This window comes from Polypterus senegalus, chromosome 15 (assembly GCF_016835505.1).
Source record: "Polypterus senegalus isolate Bchr_013 chromosome 15, ASM1683550v1, whole genome shotgun sequence".
Taxonomy (NCBI): Eukaryota; Metazoa; Chordata; class Cladistia; order Polypteriformes; family Polypteridae; genus Polypterus; species Polypterus senegalus.
In genome coordinates this window covers 55,733,984-55,760,372 of record NC_053168.1, presented here as the reverse complement: position 1 = coordinate 55,760,372, position 26,389 = coordinate 55,733,984, and the positions used below count along the sequence as shown (strand labels likewise).

General features: G+C 36.9%; 1 protein-coding gene across 4 annotated transcripts in view; it reads left to right on the top strand.

Moving 5' to 3' along the window:
* LOC120516152 (histone deacetylase 9) overlaps positions 1–26,389 on the top strand; it is a 710,327-nt gene that overhangs the window by 577,885 nt on the left and 106,053 nt on the right. For 3 of the 4 annotated variants that reach the window (XM_039737623.1, XM_039737622.1, XM_039737624.1), the window contains 3 exons: positions 6,963–7,012; positions 15,034–15,141; positions 26,291–26,346. In XM_039737623.1, coding sequence (XP_039593557.1) covers positions 6,963–7,012; positions 15,034–15,141; positions 26,291–26,346 — 214 coding nt within the window. Of the gene's footprint in view, positions 1–4,014; positions 4,098–6,962; positions 7,013–15,033; positions 15,142–26,290; positions 26,347–26,389 lie in introns of those variants that run through there. The other variant, XM_039737625.1, reaches the window with a different exon arrangement.

Genomic DNA, 26,389 nt, shown 5'->3' with positions numbered 1-26,389 from the left:
GATTTATGGATGCTTAGTTTGCTCACTATTGCAGTTTCAAATGAAATAATCTCCTGTTTCTGGAGAATGAATACAACTTTGAATACAAGGAAACAAACCAAACAGACTTTATACAAGCACAATGCTCTGACATCCTTATTTCGGAGATTTCAATTTGGTCAAATATTTTTCCAGGCTCTAGCACAAAGAATGAATCACTGCTTGTCAGTAGACTATCAACAAAAATTCTGCAGTTGTGCATCTTTTTCTTTCTTTCTTTTTTTTTTTTAGTTTTTGCCAAAGTTAATTATGCTAGGATTACAGTGGTTTTCTTACATGCTCAGTGCTACTTCAAAGTTACTATATGACCCTCACTACAAAATGTGAAGTGGAAGTTTGCTTAATTTTAAAATTGATTGTTTTCATTTTTTTCCACAACCAATTTTTCTTTTGTACCTTACAACTCCAGCCTATGCAGTTGAATAAATTAACCCTTTATTTGATTGCAGCAACATTTATTGTCTGGATGATGTCACAGGAATGTTCATTGAGGTTCTCAAGTGAGAAAACATTTTGCTGGGCCACAAATGAGTGTCCAATGATTGGCTCCACCCGTGTGTAACATTTAACTCCTATTCCCAACACAGTATGGGCTCCACTTAGCTTTTGAAACATTGCCATTGTGTGCTGGCAGAAAAAGTTAAGAAGAGCTGCCAACGCCGGATGGGATGTCAGTCAATTGAACGGCAGACTCCCTGACATCAGGCTAATTTACACTCTCCAGTCAACCTAACCAGTGCATCTTTTTAATGTTAAAGGGGAAAAAAACCTATGCTGATGCTTAGTGAACTAAGCTAATGCTAAGCCAGAATTTGATTCCAGTATCCTGGATCTGTGAGACAGCAGCAGTATATTTTTAATTATGATTTACAAGTCAGCAAAGTGAATAATGAGACACTTTTGGTATCACTATGTATTACTGTAACTTCTTTGTTGTTTTCTGAAGCAGTAGCAGTGCAAATTATGATGCAAATAAAGTTTCAAATGTTGCAAAATAAAAATCTAGCAGTGATAATGTACTTTATTCAAGACCAAGAATTTGGCAGAGCTTTCATGATTTTCTGTTTATTTCTATATGGTTTAAATCTGCGGTACAATTTGCCAGTGCAGAGTTGGCTTGATCCCCCTGTGTTGTCATCACTTTCTTCTGTGAACACTGGCTTTTTCTCAAATTTCAAATGTATGGTTTCAGAATATCTCAGAGTATTTATTAAGTTGTCCCAGGTTTTATGTGTGTATATCACTCCCATAAGTCAGCTGTTACATAGCTCAGTGTAGCTAATATAGTTCAGTTTTGCACCCTTGGCAATAAATTGAGCTGTTCTGATCGGAAAAGAACTTTTCTGTTATCTTCTCTATTATGTAGGCCTATTAAAATCTTGATTTTACTAAAGTTTTCTCCCTGTGGAGATTTAAATTGTACATATACTGTACAGTCAATGCTGCAAGAACAAGTACTTTTGGAACCACAGATGCCAGGTATTGATATCTGGAGGATATCACACTTTATTACTGCATAACTAAATAAAAATGAGGGCACCATTGAATAGGAAGGAGCTAACTAGGAGGTCTGAGCTTCTTTTACACAAGATTGGAATCTACTGGCGTGGTTTTCATAACAAAGCCGCACATAGATATGCTATTCATAAGCTGAGAAAAAGACCAGGAAACAGGACAGGCAGGAATCAAAAACCGGAAGGGCACGCTGTATGTTCATGAAAACCAAAACTAAGAATGAGAATCATAGTCAAAAAACATAGCCAAAGGGTCATTACCAGAATAAATGTGAATCAAATGGAAATGTGACAAAGTCTTTAAGCTTCTATCTGTCAAACTCAGATAGAAAATGATCACCTTGGATGACCTTTCAACTCCTTCCCATAATTAACACTGGGGTTGTGATTTCTGAAGTCATGCCCCTGGTAACCCTTTATAACAACAAGAGCAGAAAAATGGCAGCTTCCCGCTCAGGTGAAAAACGGCTTCCAAAACCCATTGAAAAATAATAATATCATATATTAATATAATATAATAATAATAATAATAATAAAAGGGTTCTGATTCATATTTTCAGACTTTTGTTCACTCTTTTGTGATTATAATTTTATGTTGATTATATGCATCATTTTTAGTTTTTGATTTTGTCAATGTATATAAGCTGCCTTTGTTATGTTGTGCTTTTCTCTATCTAATGTGTTTAGTGATTTTCTGGCATTTTGACTTTTCATTCTGTTTTTTGACCATTCTTTGGATTTCGTATTTGTACTTATTGTTGTATTGGAGTGCCTTGGTGTTCTGGGCCAATGCTATTGCCATTATGCTCCAAAGAAAGATTGTACAAGGCTCTTTTTTTGTCAAGGCAGGGTTTGTGATGGGATTTCCCTCTCTAGTAGGCATTTTTGGAGCTGCTTTTGGGACGTATGTGCTTTGGGACTCCTAGTTCTGAACACAAACAAACATAAGAAATAGATTCCTTGTTCTCAAAACCCCAAAATCAAAGTTTAAAGTGTGAAAATATCTCACACTTACAAAGGTAAGAAAGTAAAAATTAAATTTAACACAGACTCCTAACAATGAAAGGTAAGAGAGTTTTTACATTTATAGAGAGGCTACATTTACATGCAGAGTGTGTTAGACATCTGTTCTTCTAAGAACTGACTGAAAATGAAGGAAAAAGTTTTTTTTTCCTAAGAACCATGAGATGGGAAAGGCACAAATTATAGTCAGAGACAAAAACTGAAAATAGTTCACCCAAACATCAATCAAAAGACTGAAGCTGAAAATGTCATGCAGAGATCTTTTGCCTGAATAAATTTGTTAAACTCTTACTCATAACCAGCACAACCAACAATTCTTTGCTTTTAAGAATCTAGAATCTTGGATGACCTACTACTCTACTTGGCACTACTCGATGCTGCCTTATTACTGTTGACCCAATGACATCATCTGGTTGGACTGCTTTGATAACAACTATAGCAACAGCAAACAGGACTTCACAAAATGGCAGTGCTCTGTGGAAAGCTAAATGTTGCCACCGAGAAACATACAAAATATTAAAATTGTTCATAATGAAATTGAAAGGAAAACTCAACATTTAATTTAAATTTCCCAAATTTTAAAACCTTAAATAAAAAAAATGGAGAAAAATAAAAAAACAATTTTGTCAGATCAGCATCACAGCTTTTAGGAAAGATGGTAATATACCCTAGTCCGGTCATAAACTATTTGGTGCATAAATGAGTGAAAATTAAAGTTACAAAGCAAAATAAAATCTTGAAGTCTAACAGGTTTGACCATCATCATATATAGACAATGCAAAAAAATAATAATAATTAATTTAAAAAAAGAAAAGAAAATCTCATGAAATGCCAGAATAAGAAACTAGAAAAGACTCACTAAATAAATGCAGTATTTGCTAAAGCATGCAGGCAAAAACACAAGGGAATTGGATGAAATGAGACTAACTATTGCTAAGCAGTCAGAAACACTACTAGCAAACAGTCTAGAGAGGATGGCAAGTCAGCATCACTATATTATTATGTAACAGGGTGTTTCACAAAATGCAGGGAAATTGTGCTTGCTAGTTATTCATCTATCCATCTTGCCTTCAGTTTTCAAACAAACTTAACTATATATTCTAACTATAAATATTTAACTGATATTCTCCAAGGAATGAATGAATTCTAGATCAAGCAAGTGGTTTTAGTTTATATAGGAATTTTTAGATATTAAGTCCTTTGAATACAGAATTATACAGTGGGACATACAGTACATAAAACCCTTATAATGACTGTCCTTTGCGTGACATACTTTGGTTAATATAAACAGTGGCAATGAAAGAGTTTGTACAGTTATTTTCCTTTAATGTAATTACAATGTTGCAAGCAAATCAAAAAAATATTTAAATGTAACAGAGGTTGGTGCTGATTTTTATAAATGCTTATAATCATTTTCTGTACCCACTTAATAATATAGACATTATGTGGAAAGAAAGTGTCCAAAGAAAAACTATTGAGCCAGGAAGAGCCAGGAGTTGAAAGGCACAAAAAGGAGCAGGCAAAAATCATGGTAAGGAGAACAGGCTAAGATCAGTAGTACCAGAATGACACAAAGTAACTGACTGAAAACAATAAAAAATTCAAAAATAAAGTCAAAGAAATAAATAATAATGGTCTCTGAGGGCCATACATTTGGAGACAATCATGAGTGAATTCTGCTTAAAAGTGAGTTGGAAGCTGTAAACCTATCCAATGCCTCAAGAAGGCAGAGCTCAGAGTAGGTACAAGGATTTAACAGTAAAGAGTAATGGTGCACTTGTTAACTTGGTCTAAAAGACAACAATCTTCTGGTCATGAAAAATACCGTCTTTGGCTGAAAAGTCTCCTAAAAAGATCTTTATTAAACATACAACTGTGCATCATGTGTGCAGAAAAGAGTTTTCATGTGTTAAAATTAAACACAACCTATTGGTGGTAAAAGTGAGTGATGCACTGCCACTGGCTATACGTGGTGTCTCTCGCTCTCAGTTACAACGATACTGCCACAGTTAATGTGATGTTGAAAAAAATGACAGCCAAGTCTGCAAAAAGATATAAACATACATTCAAACTAAAGGATGTGAGTGGCACCCATCTAGGAATTGTTCCTGCCTTGCACCCAATGATTGCTAAGATAGGCTCAAACTGCACTCCAACAATACCCTCAATAAAGATAAGTGTTAAAAAAAGGTTTAAAGAACTGCCATTAAGCGAGTTGTTAAAGAATATCCACAGGAGATGTCATCATCAGTCAGTACACCTGAAACAGTAAATGTGCCTAATGACACTGACACAGCTCCAGCAGAACCACGGATAAGGCTGCACAGCACAAAACAGCTCACTACACTTCTAAAGGAATAACTAAAGAGAGTTAACATTACTGTCTAATTGGAAATGCCAAACATGCATAACCTGTAAATGGCTGAAGTGGTTTAACATATGTTTATATGTATATATTGTGATATAAGGCGCTATATTGCGCCCGACACAGACTCACACTGAGGCACATGTAAGACATAAAGGACTTTTATTTTTCTTCAGCTGGAGGGCATATCTTCCCCGTAAACCCCCCAGCCACAACACAGTCCAAATAAGCACACAACAAATCATCCCAACTCTCCTGTTTGGCACCACCACTCCTCCTTGGCAACCTCGTCCTCCTCCTCCTGATTCTGGCTCCTGAGTGGTGGTTGCTGGCCCTTTTTATAGCCCACCAGGAAGTGTTCTAGATGCTTGATCACCTGTTTCTGATTGCACTTCCGGACGGGGCTGTCGAGTTGTCCAGGCCAGCTCAGGGACCCATGCAGCACCCCCTAGTGGCCACCCCAGATGCCAACAGGGCTGTGGAGAACTCCCTCTCCCATGGAGTCCTGTGGGAAACTGAGGCACCATCGTCAGTCAGGGAGGCTGCCACCAAGCGTCCTGTGGGAGGTACTGAGGGGCCCATGGTTGTTCCCCTGGAACATATATAGAAGGGGCGTCCCGGCCGGCCACCAGCCGCAATATATATGGATAATGGATATATATATATATATATATATATATATATATATATATATATATATAATGTATTATAATGCTTCTCTTATCTGAGATATATGAATTAATGATTAAGCTTCTGATACTGGGCTCTCATTGTCAAGTCTCCTGTTTAGCTTCTTTTTCTATTTATCCCTGTATTTCCACTGTTATTTTATGTATGTCTAATACATAAGGAGAAATGGGACACTGCACCCCTGAATGTTTAAAGTGCATGGACTGGAGTAGGTTATTAAGAAGAAACCATGTGGGAATAGCCTTTTCAGCAGCAGATTTTGCAGCTATTCATGAGAGACTTCAAGAATTATGTCTGGCCCCACAATACTAAAAAAGGTTCCAGTCATAACTAGAAATCTTTGGCCCTAACTACAATAAATTGTTAGACAAAACAAATAATTTGTGGTTTACTCCATGGCTTGGATGCCAGATAGTTTGCAACACTATCTCAAATAGGATTGGAGCAATGACATCAATCCATGCAAACATGACCTGTAATGGGCATTGTCGCAAGATGGCATGGAAATGACATCACTATCATTATAATGATAAAATATTTCAGCCACTGGAAAAACTAATTGCACAAACTCAAAATGAAAAAAGTGTGTTCCAGATGTTTAAAAACCCAGATTAGGACACATACAGTTACTCACTTAATTAATTTGTGATCAGTCCTTTGAAGAGGATATTGGAGTTCATTTGTTCTGTATGAATGTACCGGTTGATTCTTACCGAGCCTACTGGAATATTCAGGATGTCAGTTGTCAGTGATTAATAACACATGAGAAGGAATGGGACAATGCACCCCTGAATATTTAAAGTGCACAGACTATAGGAAATCAATAATATGACATTACTCTTGTACAAATGCTGAAGGGATAGTCATTCAGTGCACATGTATTTTACAAAAATCAATCATGCAGCTTCTTTAACCAAAATAGTATTTATTGTTAAACATGCTGCAGATTAAAAAGTGGTTAGGATTAGACTTAGACTAATGCTCAATAATACTCAATATTGAAAATGCAGCACTGTTATAATACTTTTGTGAAACTGAACACTTGATTTTTTTTAATATGGAACATTTTCAAAGCAGAATCATATGGAATTGTTTTACAAGAAATGATTGACTAGTGTCATCTGCAAGTTCACATGGTGAGCCTAAGACAAGAACCAAACCAATAAATGCAACTAGTATACTGTTCAGCTCTTGTAAGTTTTAGGCTAAACTCCTTGCTGGAAATATATCCCACATCCTCTAATTTTTTACTTTTTAATAATTTTGATGCATTTTTCTGAGTTAACGTATTTTTGAAAGGAGTGATTTTTTAAAATATCTTTCACTTTCAGGAATTTCACCGCAGAAACATTTCACAGTGCTTCCGTGTGGAGGACTAGGGGTAAGTCTGAAAATAAATTTAATAACTATTTATTTAATAGGGTCATCTAATAAGAATAAATGTTCAGAGGGGTCTTAGATAATTGTATATTTCTTAACAGTTATTATACATGTTTACATTCTAATGTCTTCATGTTTCCATGCCATTTACATCCCAGTGCTATATATAGCCAGAGTGTTCCTGTTCATTTGACCCTTGCAACAAGTAAGAAAATCTTGAAATAATTTTTCAGCCTACCATATTTTAATGTCATCCTTGATAGGCAAGGAAACCACAAAAGCAAGGAAGAGCAGGCTTTTATGACAATGTCGTCATCAACTCCACAGCTTCAAAAGCTCTGGCGGCGTTTGTTGTCATTTATATCTTGGAACAAAAAGAACTAGCAATTCCCTGGACACGCTTAGTAAAATTGATAACAGATTGCGCGCTTCTTTCTTTGTAACTCAGAGGAGAGAGCTTGAATCACATCACTATTGGCAGTCAATATTATTTTTTGACAGGGTCATAAAAGTATAAAGGGGCCTGATGACATTTGTTTAGATGAGGAATGGGCTTCCTCGCTGTGCAGGGGTTTCTGGGTCTGGATTAGCAGGGTAGCTGAGGGAATATGATTTCTGCAAACAGGATATGATTTTATATAAATTTGGGCTTCATTCTCTGATCTCAGGGGAAATGCCAAGCAGACAGCAGAGAAATTTGCTTTTATCATTTAAATTGGAGATTTTTTTTTTGCTTCTATAAATTGGCCTCTAGTCATGGGAAGGTAAAGACCAAAAAGCTATTATTTACTGTAAGGGCCGCACTTCCTAAACTGTGGACCCAGTATATCACAGTTTAGAAAAGAAAACAAGTTTTGTTTGATCGTAGCAATGTGACACAAGAGGTTAACTATTCTGGCAAGTTACTTGGGATTCCACAATAAACTCAAGGGTTGCTCAAACTTAAGAGAAGAAAGAACTAATATAAGTGACATGCACGAAAGTCTGCAATAAATCCCAGGGAAAATATCTCTTTCAGGAGAGTTGCCTCTCCACATAGCATAATGCATGTCCCTCTGAAGACAGTTTCACATTTTTTAATTCTGGGAGTATAGCTGCATGAAACACACCATGAAAATTCTTGCCAAGTGATGTCAATATCACTGTTATTTACAAAGTGTGATTATCACAGAACTTTTCAGTCATCATTACATTTTCTTATACATTAGGTTTATATTTGGCAATAAAAAGAGATGACTATATAAGGCTAACTGGTTAACCCTTTACGCGCAAGTTTGTTCATTATAACTTTGCAACAATACTCGAGGAACATAGACAATTAATCCAACATCTAATGCAACATGATGGATCAAAATTTAGATCAGGGCTGTGAAAAACCTTCTGGGGATGTTAAACACATATGCCATCTGGTAGATAGTGGGGAGGAGTGTGTGGTGAGGCATTATTACCAACATCTTTTTTAAGTTATCCTTCCACATATTTTCTAACCCTGCTTATTCTAACAGGATTATAGTTGCTGATATTGAAAAATATAAATATTGTGGAAGCACTGCATTGCTAAAGTTTTAACAGGGACAAGTAACCCCAAACACAGTTCCTGATGCAAAGATCCCTAACAGATACCTAAAACTAACCTAAAAAAGAATATTATGGAGTTGAGGTCTTGTAGTTGGACTTGCAAAGGCTTTACTTCCTTTACCAGAACCTACAAGATCAGAAGTGAGTACTTCTATAACCAACAGCGTTCAAATTAGCAAAAAATAGACAACACAGTGCTGATTTTCATGACATTGTATACTTTGCACATATGGTCATGTATGAGACCATGGCTATCTCAAAATTACTAGAAATAAAACTACTGTTGACTAGTAATATTCAACAATGCGGTTTTCTTAGTGATGTATTCGCCGGCCGTATTTTTCCTGAATATTTTCCTGGAAATTCGCCATGTGGCCATCTTAGACAAACTTTTTTTTCTCATTACCCTATGTTGCTTTGTAAGACCAGTGTAACATCACAGACTGGTAGCAGCCAAAGCTGCGAAAAATTAGAAGGAATCCTTCAAATACCTTTTAATAGAAAAAATGCACCCAGAAAGAAACTGAAAATATATCTGTGTTTTTACGTCTTGATGGTAATAATAATTCTTTGCATATATATATAGCTCTTTTCTCACTACTCAAAGCACTCAGCAATTGCAGGTTAAGGGCCTTGCTCAAGGGTCCAACAGAGCCGAGTCCTTTTTGGGACTCAAACGGGTGAAGAATCCACATGCTTTAGTGAATGTGAAAAAGTGCCAGGGGAATAAACGCACCTGTACGTATTGGTTTGAGAAAGATGAGTACCTGCTATTAAATCTGTGATGGAAAAACTTTAGTGAATTCATGTTTCTTGTCTGTCACTGTGTGCAAGAAATGTTGCTGTTCTGATATTTAATTCTGTTAGTTTATCTCAGGGAGGTTTTTAGGCACAGTGGTTAGCACTGCTGCCTCACAGCTCAGATCACATTTTTGGCCACAATAATCGGCCCAGCATAGTTGGCAGATGCTTCTCTAGCCATCAGGGACACTTAAAAGACTATTATAATCCACTCAAAATTTGTTCCGTTTCTCTTTCACCTTTAACTTTAATGCATTTCACTGACTTCGCTGAAGTTGCTGAACACTTCCACTATTTTGCCAAACTTGAGATGAAGATAATTCAGCAGAGTTCACTTGCTCATCACCAAATAAAACAACACAAAAATAAATGTCAAAAAATACATAAAACAATCTAGAAACGTGGTATGTTCAACAAATGGCTTTTCCTTCCAGTATGTGCAGTATATATAATGTACATGCTGTAATTACTTTTCTAGAGCAAAAAATACAGGAGTTATTTTGCTCAGAATGAACTGGTTTCTAGAATTTTACAATGCTAATACATTTCATTTGCATTTAGCGATCTGTTTCTGAGTCAACATGTCCATAGACTCATATCCTGACACATAGATACCAACACAAAAAAATAGCATATGCACACAGACATCACTGGAAAAGTAGCCAAATCCTATTCATCAATGACTAACTATGTGAAACTTTTAAAAACTAATCATGACCCAGTCATATTTCTTCCCTTATAAATATGCAAATAGAACATGTAGGGAAGATAAAAATAAATTCATTTGACTGTCAGACTGGATAAGTGTGGGGCCTTTTCTAGTCATATCAGGTAAAAGACAGGAGCCTTGAATAAAACTCATAGGGCACACTCACACATAATTATCCCAAATAACTCATTTGGATTGTAGGAGGAAGTCTATTTAACCTGGATTACCCCGTGCAGAAATGTGAGTCAAGGTAAAAAAATGTATTTCACATTAATCGAATATTGAAGCACTGGTTTTAGTAACTGCAACTTTGCTTTTAATTACCTTTGTGCCTTTCGATGCAGTGAATGAATAGCAAGTATGGTTTTAATACAAGTCAAGAGCTATGGAGCCTTGCCTCAGTGGAATTTACATTCTAAATGTAAATAAAATTTTAAGAATGTACTTCATTTAAACTTATTGACAATCATATGTTGGGCCAATTATTAGTAATCATGGTACTAAAATGCAGATAAATGAATTTTGAGAATACATTTGAAAGACTGAGTTAGCCTGGCACACCCTTAACAATAAAAGTCACTCGGTAATATTTTTCTCCTGTATGGAGTACATACATTTCTTTTGGTAGGCTACCTTAAAAATTCTAGGTTTAAAACCTATAGCAATCTTTTTTATTTACAAAGTCAGTTGTATTTTGTATGGCTGTTTGATTAATGTCATTGGCACAAGAACATTTTTGTCAACTGTATGCCACAGATTGCAATCAATGCTGGCTTATTACCTGATGCAATTTGTATGTTGACCGTAAGAATATGTATCTTATGTTTCAAGTGCTTTACAGCAATAGTCCACCTGCAACATATAACCTTGCCTGATAAAGGGGTCTTAGCTGCCCCGAAAGCTTGCATTTGTAATCTATTTAGTTAGCCAATAAAAGGTGTCATTTCACCCTACTTTCTCCTGTATCAATCTATGGCTAACACAGTACAACACTCTACTGCTCATAATAAAGGGAAATAATTAATACATTGTCCCATTTTATGTATTGCATGACAGCAACAAGTTATCTAACAGGTAGCAAACACACATATAGACCTGAACCCACTTACTGATAGATAGATATAGATAGACTGATAGATAGATCCATTTTCATTGGAAGCAGCTGTATAAGATATCCTCTTTAATAGATTTCTATCAGACAGATGAAGCATGTGTTCACATCTAGAGTAAGTGCCAAACTCCTGGGGGTAACAGTCTTCAAAGCAGACTAAAAATACACTTTTTTAGCCTTCATCCCACAATATTATTTACTATAGACATGTATCATTTTAGCGGGTTTCCTGCATCCATCTTGCATTCCACCTGCATTTTTGCTAGTGCTTTGATCCTGTGTTAATCCAAATGGAAAAATGGTGACGTGAATAAAAAAGACTTCTTAACTAACTAATGTAATGGGACAAACTGCATTACTGGCACAATCTTACTTCTGCTGTTTGCTTTGGGATTACTCCTAATACTCAAAGGCTGGCCACCAGCAGTCTGTGAACATTTATAGGTGATTCCTCCGTTTATGAAGTATAATCAGCTGCCAAGCTTCAAACAGTTTAGCGAAAAAGTCAGAAAGGATTATATCAGTGAAGTCAGCAATGCTAAGAAGGCAATTAAAAAGCAGAGACGTTTATGCCAGTAGTACCTATGACTTAATAAAAGGATGTTCTAAATTCAGTTCTATGTAGTCAAATTAAAAAAAAAAAGTAAAACAATAATTTTCCCCCTACTCATCAGTTGGAGTTGAGTTTTAATATTCTAAAATCATTATTCATATTTTTCACTGGTCTTTAGATACAGAATTATGCTTGAATCTGAAGAGAAATGATATACTCTACTAGCCTGTATTCCATGTTTTGCTGGAAAATATGCTGTATGAACTCTCTGCTTATATGAACACTCTGCTTATATAATATAAACTCATTCATTTCCCACTCATATTCTTGTATGCAAGTACAAATAATCAAACAGGAAACATCTAAGTATTAAGAAAACACATGATACCCAATTGGTTCACTCAAAATGGAGGGATGAAATGCATAAAAATGGACAATTTAAAAATGTTAAAGAATATATAAATGGAACTAATGGTAGATAATTTTACATACAGTATATAGATTAATTCACAAATGGTATACACCTCTTTAAATGAATTAATTATTCCTATACTGTTTACAATATACCACTTTAAGATATGCTTTTTAAAGTATTACATTTAGTATATTTTACCAATTATCTTACCATATTAATCTACTACAACAATATTTATGTAAAGAAGCATAGTTTCTATCTACAGCCAGTATGATGCCAATAATGGTTGAAACTTCTGACTACCTCGTTGGGCATCATGCTCACTTACTCATCACTTCTAAACCACCAAAGCCTTCTTATCATCTCACCATTTCTTTCTTTCTTTCTTTCTTTCTTTCTTTCTTTCTTTCTTTCTCACACAAAATTCTGACCACATTTTTTTATCTTGATCCTACTTATAACCTTACATCCATACTTTCAGCATATACTGGCTTCTTGTATGAAGCCGCTTTTGTAATTATCTAGATATTTCTAATCATTTTTCCTAGAAATAATACATTTTCCTAAACATTTTCTGCAGGTAAAATCCATGTCTATTGGGCCAAAGAATCTATGGGCAATACTATTTTTTTAGTATTGGAAGCTTTATTTTAAATATAGAACTTACATATTTTTATTTTTACTGCAGTGTCAGTTTTTTCCCTGGACATATTCATTTTCTTGACCTATTTGCATGTCCCCAGAAGTTGCACTGGATTGCGCCATCAATTTGACATTTTGTAAACCAGCCTAATGGACTCATTCACTGTCTTAAGTTAGTGGATATCTAAAGTTATCATGCACTAATCTCCATAGTTAGTTTATTTGGTTTTCTGCTCATTTTGTTTATGACTATGAGCTCTTTTTCCTTCATTTTGATGAAAGTTGTTTCTGTTTTTCTCAGTTTTGACTATGATTGATTTCCTGTCCTACTATGGCTCTCTCCGCTTTCTTTTTGCTGACAGAACAGCTTTGAACTTGCTTGCAATATCTGGGCTCAGAGTGAACAGATTTATTACTGTTGCACTCTAAGACAGAAGTCCCTCTAGTGGCACCAGTGTACTTTGAGTTCTCACAAGTCCTTAGGAGTCTATGTCTTCAAAGCAGCATTTCTCCTTGGCAGCAGAATGTCATCCAGTGCCAGCTCTAGCATTATTGCTTCCCCAAAGCAAATGTGACAACATTTTGCCCAAACTAGAAATTTGGAGTTTAGGATTAGTCAGGCATGAATGTGAAATCAAAGAGGTCTCAGGGAGTTAGGGTTCCTCCATGGGGTTTCTTGTGAGTTGTGCACAGATATCAGAAGGGTCAAAGAGAAGAAAGTTGCAGCAGGGAATATCAAGGGATGTAAAACAAAGATCATCAGAAGCCATCCACTCCCCATGCCACTTGTTACATCCATTACATTTTAAAAAATGCTGCCCTCCAAAAACTTGCCCACCATAGGTGACCAACTTTGTCTATATGGTAGACCACCTTGTTCCACCTGTCCCAACTATGATCTGTCTGCTGCCACTGCCAGCCTAATGATTATTTTTTCCTTTTTCTAGTTCTCAATGTAAATCTCTATTTCTGGTGATACAGAATCAGGCCCCTCTGGCACCTACTAGATCACATGTTTGTAGCATCATAGGGCAAAATTGTATATTTGCATCCAAAATGCCCTCTATCTTACTTTGTCTCCTTCTAGAGGTTTTCTGCAATGTGGTATCTTGGTTGGGTGCATGTCTGCATCACTTCACACTATACATTGCCATTATGTGTTTGTTTCTGTATACAGGGTGGTCCAGATTTAATTATGCAATTATGAAAAGGCGAACACATCGCACCCGCTGTTCGACTGACAACCGTCTCCCCGCCATTTTGGAATGCAGGGCAGGTGCTTCCATCTATCGGCAACAAAAAGAATTCTCTGTGAATTCTCTATGTAATAAACTTAATAAGTTATAGCATAATGAAAATTGCATAATTATATCTGGACCACCCTATACATACACTTATCAATAAATAGAAAATGAATGATCTAGTATTGCTTAATAAATCTTATGTTCTGTCTTTAACAACTTTAAGTCCTTCTAATCTGATAATTGTCAAATGAAAATATCTCCTGCAAAAGTTTCAACAACCAAGTTGGATATATTTTGTCATATAGAATGCTACTTCCACATTTTTATCACAATGCAATCTGTGCTCTCTGTCTGCCTTTCAACACTTTAATCCATTTCCTGTACTACTGCGGCAAAAATAGGCTAATCTAATTTAATAAACTGATTTCTAAAAGAAAGAATTGTAATTGCAATAAAAAATAAATAAGGGTAAGTCACATGATCTTCTATGAGTAATAGAAAAATGGAATGTGAAAATTTGCTTGATGAACTGTTTAGACTTGATAATGTTGATATTTAAATCCCTGCTTTGATATGCTGACTTTGCTTTCCTATCAGACTCTGATATACATGCAACATTTCTTTTTTTTTGGCACACAATTCAGTCCCAAGCCCATATCAAATCTACTACTGTGGCCTAGCGTCTAACATGCCTGTAAGGAGGCCAGATCCGGCCCATGCGTGTAATGTTGTTTGTAATGAGAAATCTAAACAGGGAACAGCAGTGAGGCATGACTGGAATGTGTTTCCATTGGAGAGGTTCTGTATAAAAAAAAGTATAAGCAAAGTTACGTCCAGAAGGCTCTCTCAGCTGGGCCAAGACGGAAGACTAATGTTATTGTACATTGGCTGTCACCCTGCCAGCCCTCCCTCACAGATTTGTTTCTTTTTTTTTCCCCTCTCTCCTTCTTCTGCCGACTGTTTGCTCAGGTGGACAGTGACACCATTTGGAATGAGCTCCATTCGTCCAACACTGCACGCATGGCCGTTGGCTGTGTCATCGAGCTGGCTTCCAAAGTAGCCTCCCGAGAGCTGAGGGTGAGGTCCAGCAGCGTTGTGTGTGGGAAAACTGGAGGAAGCACAGACAAAGAGAGCAAAGTGAAGGAGAAAGGGGGCCTTCAGGTTATGATTGAGTATAGGGATTGTTGAATTGGAACTTTAATGGCCCACAGAGTTTGCCTTACAGTCATTCTTTAATTTCTTTTTTTTTATTTGAGTGTATGGAATTTTCATTTTTGTTAAACAGAATACCAGTCTAAACACCAAGATAAAAGTCAAACAAAAGTATAATTTATTCCCTCTTGCACATTTATGAATGTGTAATAAATGTTTTTTTAAGACAAAGAGAGCTAGGAAAGGTGTTTTTTAACTGGAATTGAACAAAATAACAGAATAGCTTTAAGCTGTACTTAGAATACCCACAGAAAAAAAATATAAGTCTTGTGCAAAAGCATTTCATTACTGGGAAACCTGCTGCTGTGTATAAGAAACCTCATTTTCTGTAGGGATTGAAACTTTAGTGATAGAGTAGGTAAGTTATAGTGTTGCCTTCATAATGCTCCTCCATTTTTATTCTGGCAATCTAAATAGAATTGATTATGAGGATTCTTTCAAACTCTACCTGAGGCTGGTGTTTTTAAGTAATACAAACAGTTTTTCTTGACTTTTTTCTATAGTGAACACCATCCCAAGACACTTTGCCATGGCAGTAATGTATTATAACTATTTAGATGTATTTTTATAAATTGTAGCAAAAGCAGGTTAAGTGATTTTCTCTGGGTCTTACACCGTAAGAACCAGTCTCTTTGTCATTTACAGTCCTAAAACTTTCTTATATTCCATACTAAAAATGTGCTTATGCTTGAAAGGCTGAAACAGTGTACACACAGAAAAAAAATGAATTATAAAACTGTACATACGCCATGTGCTATGCCAACTTCCTTTATAAATCTCTAATCAACTTGAAACTATTTATGTGGGCACACACTTTTAGGCACTCCCCATCACTGCTTGTCAATAAACATATATTGGTATAAAAAATGCATATTTTTAAATATTCACAATCTGATCAGCATATAAGGTTGCCCGTGTTCCTGAGCAACCGCTTTACTACAATTCAAGGAATAATGGAGGAATAAAAAGCAGAAAATGAAACTTAAGTGAATGTGACCTTGAAGTATTAAAACTCTAAATGGAGAATCACAGCATAATTTGATGCAGGCTGTATGCGCAGAACTGCAAGGTATTAAAAACATTCTTTTTCAACTTTTTAAAAACAAAATAATTTTTCAAAGTAAATGTTAGCATTGCCATATACACAAGTCTCTTTACAATTGACATAAAACATTCAAACGTCTTTGAGTTGCCATTGTGTTGATGTCGTGAGGGACAGGGTCTGGGTCATCTGTGTGTTCATCTTAGCCTATCTCAGGAGGCAGAGGCAGTCCTTGTTTTTGCGCTCTGCTGTGTGGTACTGCACAAGCCATTACAATGCATAAAACATTTGTGGGACTGTACAGCAATGTGCCTCCTGACGAGTCCAAACACAGCTATCTACCTGTTACTGAGCCGATGATCCGTTGTATCACCAATTGCTTGCAGTGCCTTTCATTATATCTTCACTCTTGTGATGTGCCCACTATCATCTGAAAGAAAGTTTTCTGTAATGTATTAAATTTTAAAATAATCCTATCAATTAGGCTTACTAACCAAGAAGACAACCGCATGCACACAGCATGACAATGAAGTCTGCTTCTCACGCTGCAGTTTTATAAAATAAAAATTCTTGGTTGAGCTATGCATCAGCGTTAGTCAGAAACATTTTATTATCACATATTAGTTTTATATTAATTGAATGAAAGTTCTTTATTTTTACAAAAGCAAATTCATTGTGGAGACCCAGGTTCGCTTCCCGGGTCCTCCCTGCGTGGAGTTTGCATGTTCTCCCCATGTCTGCGTGGGTTTCCTCCGGGTACTCCGGTTTCCTCCCACAGTCCAAAGTCATGCAGGTTAGGTGGATTGGTGATTCTAAGTTGGTCCTAGTGTGTGCCCTGTGTTAGCTGGGATTGGCTCTGGCAGACCCCCGTGACCATGTGTTCGGATTCAGGGAGTTGGAAAATGGATGGATGGAAGGAAATTCATTGTGTGATGGCGCCATTATTGCAACATTATGTGCAGTTAGTTATTTGCACCAATTACATTAGGAAAATCAGCAATCATGGCAAATTGCCTTTTGATCTCAGCTTATTCATCCCGATGGTAAGTATATTGCATATTCCTGGGTAGCATCTTAAGCATACCATTCAATATAAATGGCATATGGCTCGTGGATGACACTAACATTCCTAACCAGTCAACCAGTTTACGCTAAAAAGTGCCCATTGCCCAATACCCTATGTTTATTAAAACCTGTAATGAAACAAGAATTACATGATTTCTGCATGACCAATAAATAAACAGGGTAATGTGATTTCCCAGTAATGCAGGCTCCAATTTACCAAACAACTTGAAGGATGGATGGCTCTAAGAAGTCTAAAGCGGCATATAAATCAGTCATCATCATGAGCCAAAAAATCATTGCAATCTCTGAAAATATGCAAGTTTTCTCAAGTCCTATGCAGATTTTATGGTGAGGGTACACCACATGCATACAGCAAAAAAGTCTGCACAGGACTTATGGATGGCTGAAACTTCCCATAACTTTAAGCCAAATTATGCCCCATGTTCATGTTTTCTAAATCCAAACTTTTGTGTAAGAAATGGCTTATGGTATGTTTTTCAGGCACTTATCCTCTGCTATACGCTGCCTGCCATAGACAAACATTTCCACAGCCAGTGACTTACAGTTTTTCAGCTTTGTGACCGGTTACTCTTCTGTTTACCTGTGCTTATTTTATAATGGAGGCTTAGCAGAATAGTATTTCCCATTGCAGCCTCAGACCTTAAGAGTCCTGGGTTTGAAGCCCTAGGCCTACTCTCAAATTCTAGAGTTGAACATCGGAGTCTACTTCATGATTCTATTTTGATTGAGTATGAATGAAAGTGGAAATGTGAGAATATGTTCTCTGGAATGGACACCCTGTTTATATGGGTAGTATGTTTGTCTCCTTTGCTCCTGGAATTAACACCAGTTCTCCACAATGCTGAAATGGATTAGTGGGTTGAAAATTGGATGGATATTTAAAAATTGAGTCAAACTATATTTTTTGGGAAAAACATAGTGCCAGGATGGCATTGAATGATCTTCATGGACACACATTATTTTTGTAATGTCTTGTCTAATCAAAAAAATTTGATGTGTGTACTTTTTTAACATTTCTTCAATGTTTGTGCTTGTTATTTGCTTATCAATGAAACTATGTTACTTGAAGCATTAACTTTCCAAATTGCACCTGTCCCACATAAAGGTAAAGGCAGTATAGACAAAGCAGAAAGGTCACAAATAGTTAACCTTTAAAATCCCCATCCATTATCATGGCATGTGTAGCACAGCTGCTTGATCACAGGAGCAATAGACTTTGAATTATCCAGTGCTAAAATAAAAGATTTACAGCATTACAGTGAAAAAGATAGAAAATGTCGGTTACTAGACTTAGCGTATAAACACTATATGGCCAAATGTGTATTGAGACCTTTCTAAATTACTGAGTTCAAGTGTTTCAGCCACAGCCATTGTTCAGCAGAGAAAATAGCAATGCGGTTTGACAAACATTGGCATTAGAATAGGTTATACTGAAAAGCTTAATGACTTTAAACATGGCACTGTCATTGGGACACATCTCTGACACAAGTCAGGACATGACATTTTAGCTGTGATAGATCTACCTGGTCAACTGTAAGTGCTGTTATTGTGAAATTGATTTGTCTATGAGCAACAGCATCTCAGCTATGAAGTGTTAGACCATGCAAACTTATAGAGCGGGACCACCAAGTAGTGAAGTGCATAAAAATCTCCTATCCTCTGCTGCATCGTTTACAACTGAATTTCAAACTGCCCCTGGAACCAACATCAGCACAAGAACTGTCAATTAGGAACTTCATGAAATGGATTTCATGGCCAAGCAAGTACACACAAGGCTAAGATTACGATGTGCAATGCCAAGTGTCAGCAGGAGACTTGTAAAGCATGCCACCATTGGACTCTGGTGCCGTGGAAACTTGTTCTCTAGAGTGTTGAATTATGTTTCACTGTCTAGCACTCTGATGGATGAATCTGGTTTTGGCTGATGCCAGAAGAATGCTAACTTCCATTATAGTGCCTGCTATAAAGATTAGTGGAGAAGGAATAGTGGCCTGAGGCTATTTTAAAAGGTTCTGGCAAGCCCTTTGGTTCTAGTGAAGGGTACTGTTAATGTTACAGCATACAAAGCCATGTTAGACAACCTTCCAACCTTGTGGAGATAATTTGGGAAAGGCCTTTTTCTTTTCCAGCATGATTATGCCCCTGTGTACAAAGCCAAGTCTATGAAGACATAATTTTTGTGTTTGCTGTGGAGGAACCTGAGTGGCCAGCAGAGAGCTGGACCTCAACCCTATTAGACATGTTTGGTTTGAATTGGAACACTAATTGCCATCCAGGTCATCTTGTCCAACATCAGTACTTGGCCTCAGAAATGCTCTTTTAGCTGAATGGGCACTAATTCCCACAGACAAATATCAAACTCTTGTGAAAGGCCTTCCAAGAAGAGTTGAGACAGTTATTACTGTAAAGGAGGAGCAACTCCACATTAATGCCCAAAGTTTTGGAATGGAATGTCCAGTATGCTCATACAGGCATTATAGTCAAGTATCCACAAATGTAAATATGTGTTCAGATATTCTGTGGATTTACAAAATTTCTTAAAACCAAATACACATATAAAAATACTTTCATGTAACTAAAGCATAATCTAATGTCTCCAAAATATGCGGTACACATTTAAGATATGTTATAGTATAACTGTATGTATAACTGATGTCGCTCCTTTCAACGTGCGTATTTTTGAGACTCAGATTAAGGCACTCTCAGGATGCCTTGTCTGTTGTCTAAGTGTATGCGCCGACCACAGTGAATGATGTCTCGGTGTTGGACAGGGGTGACTTCAATGTGACTACTGGCACTGACAGGGCTGGCTGTGAGGATTGTATTGGTCCCAATAGGTCCTCTGGTGAAAGTGGCTCCATGTTCCTTGCCTTTGCTATAGGTCAGGGGCTGCGGATTGCTGGATCCTGGTGTTGGCACCCTGAGCCACATCACTGGACTTGGTACTCCAGTGCTGGTGGTACGGTGAATGAGATTGATCATATCCTCGTGGGAAGACACTGGAGGCTCCTATAGAACTGCAGGATCCACTGAAGTGTGCGGTTTGTAAATTCTGACCACAAACTTGTTGTTGTTACACTGAAGATCCAACTTAGGTCCAGTAGGCTACAAGCTAATAGGATAATGATGCTGGACCTGGCCAGACTCCAAGATCAGGCTGTTTCTAATGAGTTTGCATGCATTTTGTGTGAGGAACTTGCAGACTTGGGTGAGACTGATGATTCTAATGTGATGTAGGAGGCCTTCTGTGACAAGACTCTAAAGGTTGCTGAGGGTTGTGTTGGTGATGCCAGTGTTCCCAGAAGGAGACATGTTATTCTGCAGGGCACCCTGGATATCGTAAAAAGGAATTGCAGCACATGGCTTGATGGCAACTCTGTACAGTGAAGGACGGCTGCGAGGGCTCTGAGGGTAGAAAAGGAGGCACTTGTTAGAGGAATCTGTGAGCAAGTGACACACCATCTATGGTCTAGTGACCCACGTGCTGCTTACAGAGGAACTGAAGCATCGCGCACATCCAAATCTGTTTCTCAGAGAATCGCAGTCAGGGCGGTTGATGGAACAGTCCTTAAGGATGACACTGCAATTGAGACACACTGGGCTGGCTATTTTGAGCAGCTGTTTAAAACTGAATCTCTGTTTAAGACATTGGACATCTCTGGATCCACGGTTCATGAGGCTGATCCTCTAATTAGCTATGAACCACCCAATCTCACTGAGATTGCACAGGTGGCAAACCATCTGAAGGTAGGGAATGCTGCAGGGATCTGTGATATCCAGGGTGAATTTCTCCAGCCTAGTGGCAGGGCTGTCCTCCTTGCATTATAAGCAGTCTTTGCTTCCCTTTGGGAGACTGTCATTATCCCAAATGACTGGAAAATGGGACTTATCGTTCCTATCTGGAGAGGGAAGGGTGATTGCCTAGGTCATGAGGTCACTGGAAATGGGTGTGTGGTGCTCATCATATCCCTGCAAAAGGACGAAGGTCCAAGTGTTTAAAGTCCTGGTGCTTCCTGTTTTGCTATATGGTTGTGAGACATGGATGATATCACGAAGACTGCACTCCTTTGGTACTGTGTCTCTTCAGAGAATCCTTGAGAACTGCTGGTCTGACTTGTAACAAGCGGTTGCTCATGGAGTCTCAAATGAGGTGCATTACCTGCATTGTGAGGGAGCGTCAGTTACGGTACTACTATCATGAGGCGCAATTTCCTGAGGGTGATGACCTGAGTGGCCTGGATCAGGCCAAGGGTATGCCCACATAACACCTGGTTGCAGCAGATAGATGATCATTTCCAGGGGAGTTGGACTAGATGGTGTGTCTGTCTTGGGGGTTGCCAACCAGGAACCTGGCTTTATGTGTTATGATTATTTGTTTGATTGAGTAGTATACCACTTTAAAATTCTACTTTTCAAAAATAAAATAAAAATTCATTTTAAAAATATACTATTGTAGTTAAGGAGTTCTTAGTGATATTTTGACCACAATTTTTGTCATATTTTTTATTTTATGTACCAAACAAAGCACAACAAAGTCAGAAAAAAACACAGTAGGTTCAATAATATGTTCTGAACACATACAGTAAATTTAAATCCAGTCCATAAAACAGAACACAGTACTACACTTCACCTGACTTAAAGAGTTATACAACAAGATGGCCCCTTGTAAAGTGGTTCTTCATATAGAATAAAACAGCAGATACAACAGAAGGGTTTACCAGAGGTCAGGCATGCTTACTTTACAATTACAGTAATAAATTCTTGCTGAAATTTTGAAAAATGCTGAACAGATCCTCATAACAAAAAATGGATTTTTCCGAATTGAGATTATACAGAAAATCACTTTCCTGCTGAGTTATAGAGGATGGATTAGGATTCTTCCAATTTAGCAAATCATAATCTTTTTGTAATACTTGATGTATTAAGAACTCCTGTGCTCAAACCTCTGCCTGTTACTTGTCTAGTTGTCTGCCTGGTCCTTTGATAGGTCATCATTTTCTGGTTTGAGTTCATAAAGTCAAAAAAGTTTCATCTGTGAATGAGCTGTTTACCACTTTTGACTATAATACATAAAAAATGTATTCCTTCTATATTGCCACAGATGCATATTGCAAAGATTACGAGTGTAGAGCATCCTATGCTCTGTTAACTTTTAAGTGGAGTGTTTTTGTTTATAATCATTTCACAATTTTACAGAAAAGGAAAGGCCTTAGCATGAAACATGAAATTTATGAGACATACCATATTAAAATCAAGTTTCCATGCACACTGAAAAATAATCCTGTCTCAATAAGTGCAGCTCACAAGAGGACATGAAAGATGATTTATAATAAAAGCTTACAAATACTGTAGTTGTTATCAAAAAAAGGACAGAAGCAAGAAACTGTTACAGAAATTGTTTGATCAATTATTTCGGAGCTAAGCTCTATGAGCAAAGAAAAAAAATACACACTGAACACCTTAAAATAAAAAGTAAGGGGATGCTGATTTTTACATGAAACATTTAGCAGTCACAAGCACTATGGGGTATAAGAGCGCCGCAAACACCAGACACAGCTTCACCAGCATAGTCACAGGTTCAAATAACAATTCTTTAATGTTCACAAATGCCTCTTACAGGCTTCTCTGCAAATATTACAACACAAGATACACAGAACTGACATTGATTATTCCTTTACACTCCTTCCACATCTCCCAGCAAGCGTTGTCCACCTCTTCCTTTTTATGCTGGACTGGGATCCCTTCTGGTGCTACAATATTGCACTTCCAGGTCCCCTTAAAGTGGAGACACTATGCTTCTACAGCTCCCTCTAGCAGCACTCCTTTTATATCTCCATCCAGGAACATGCATGTCCTCCATCCCACCTGAGACCTCAGACTGATGCTATCCCCTTTTATTACAGGGTATTTGAAAATTTGATAGCACTTAACACATTTTGTTTGTTTAGGGAAGTTTCAGAATTCATTGTGAAATAAGATAACAGTGACTATTAGAAATTAAAATGCAGATCTGAAAACTGTATGTTCAAGTCATATTTTAAATATGAATCAAGCTAAATTCAGGACTGACAGCTCCACTGTAAACAGAAAGACTCACAAGAGCTCTTTCAGTTTACCTGATGTGTGTGTGCATATGTGTGTTATGCACTAAAATTGAGTGTTCCCAGTCTTATGTGGAGATTGCTAAGATGCTTGAAATTTTCTCAAGATAAAAAAAAATACTTAATATATTTGGTGTTATAAACTGAAACATTTTTTATTAAGGGCTACATGCTTTCAATTCTAATATCAGTTCAATGTAAAGTGTCTCAACCCAATATGCTTAAAAAAAATCATATTTAATATTTTAATATATACAAATTTAATGTTATTGTTTCATGGCTGGAGTATTATATAATATCATATTGTGGAGCAATTTATACTTTTTAAAGTCCGTACAAAAACTCAATTTCCTCTGTTCCTCACTAACTCTAAAAATGTAAAAAAACGGGTTCAGCACTCATATAAATAGACACTGTGTGCCATCATCTTAAACAGGTGCACCCTAATGAAGTAACACATTGGTCTTTTGATTGGTAATAGACATAGCAACTGTATATAATGTTGTGGCCATGCAAGGAAACAAAAACACAAAATGATGACACTAGAAAGATCAAAAAATGAATAAACAAGATGAAAGAAATATCAACAAATTGCATGTGGGATGTCAAAAACATAAATTCATCACTGACGGTTTAGCAGTGGGCCTAGCTACTAGATCAAAGAAAAGTGATTTGTATGAGGGTTAGGTTTTTAGAATTGTGTACATCAGTATTCTCAGGAGAGAACATATTTTGTTTATTTATCATGTTGGCTGCATCACATCTGTATATGTAAATCTATACATGCAATTCTCACAAAAAATAGGAAAATAATTTTAAAAATTCAAGACTGCATAAGTATGCACAGCTATTATATTGTAGGTACTGAATGTACACAGATTCAGCAAATCAAATTCCAAAGCTGATGTTGGTTTCAGCCCTTACGTTCACCAAAGTTGACATATCGACAAAGGTATGTAAACCATTTGATGTCCTCTGCATGTATACATAGGATTGGAAGATAATGTAAAGAGCAAATTGGACAGTACTGGCAGTTATACTTTCACAGCACCACAGTTATTTCTAATCGGTATTTAATAAATATATAGTCACTGAATTGTTTCTGCTTTTGAACTCAAAAATACTGTGTCAGAAGGGCAGAGTAAAATATTGTAACCTAAGTTGCAGTCCTGCTGACCTTTATTCTTACACAAAGCACAATCAAGTCTGGAGACTCACCCTGAAATGGTAAGAGCTGTGATTTCATTCAAACAATAATACTACCTCGACATAATGAACATTGATATGGCATTAGTTATTAGTGTGATAATATTAGGCATAATACTATATACATTCATGAGTCAACAAAAGAATAAATTACTTATATTAGATGTGCTGGAGCTTGATGTCCCTAAATGCACACTTGTCAAGAAATGTATATTAATATGGATACATTTCCAGTCAGTGGAAAGAAGCACATTATACATATATTGACAAATGAAGTAACACATTCATTGTGTAGCAATTAGACTTCACACTGTAAGCCTAATTAATGTTATAACTGGCATTAAAACCTAAAAAATAAAATCTGCAGGTTTTTTTTTTTTTGTTGTTTGGCTGAGAAGAGTTTCATTGAAAGGTTATTAAATAAAAGAAGTTTTACCAGTCATAATGTAGTTGAAACTAAGTATTGTGTGTGTTTCCATTATGAAAAACGATGTGGGCAAATCAAAAAGTTAAGATAATTTGAAAATAACATAGTAACCACAATGGACAGAAGCAAACACAATACAACACATTCTAAATGTCTTATAATTAGTTTGAACACGCACTGAACTGCGCTCTCCCATTAATCTACTTGAAGCCAAGGCCAAATGACCATGGACACTCTGCTGCAGGATTTAACCATTGTTGAACAGCACACTGTACTGAGATTTCTTAGAGCGGAGGGAGAGAAACCTGCTGAAAATCACCAAAGGATGTTGGTTCAGTATGGAAATAAAAATCAAAAGTTTATGAATGGGTACAAAGGGTTAAACTGGAAGGACAAGTGTAACCAATGAAGCTCAACCTGGTCGACGATCAACATCGTGCACACAAGCCCACATCAACATGGCAAATGCCTTCATCAGGGAAGACCAACAGACTAAGTTGTCCACTGTTGCTGCACATTTGGATAGCAGCTTTAGATCTACATATGCCACATGGCATGATGGCTTGGGATACTGTAAAGTTTGTACAAGATGGGTACCCAAACAGCTTACTGATCTACACAAGCCTTTGGTGAATATCAGCAGTCTTCATACCCTCTTTCCAAAGAAATCTCACTACGGCACATTGTTCAAAAATTGTGCAATCCCACAGCAGGGTGTCCATGTTTCATTTGATCTTGGCTTCAACTAGGTAAATAGAAGAGAGCTGCACAGTACATGCCATTGCAAGCATGTTATATTGTGTCGACTTCTGTTCATTACGGTTACCATATAAATTTCAAATTGACTTTATGTTTTGGTTTATTTTTATATTATGAAAGGCAAATAACTTTTTGCCTTTATCTTGCATAGTTTAGAATTATATCCATCCATCCTTCCATTCCATTGTCTATCCATTTTCCAATCTGTTAAATCAATTTCAAGGTTGCACGGGTTTTGTCACTGTGGGAGGCTGTAAATGACACTGATTGCTACTACCTAGCAATATAGTACTTCTTTTTTACCTTTTTCATCTTGATTAAATTATTGCTTTCACTTCAAAATAAGGTTGATTGGACATGTCTCTTTCAATGAACATTCTTTTGTTTTTCCAGAATGGATTTGCTGTAGTACGACCCCCAGGCCATCATGCTGAAGAATCAACAGCCATGTAAGTAAAACTCATATTGTTCATCTCCAGATACCAGTTAGCT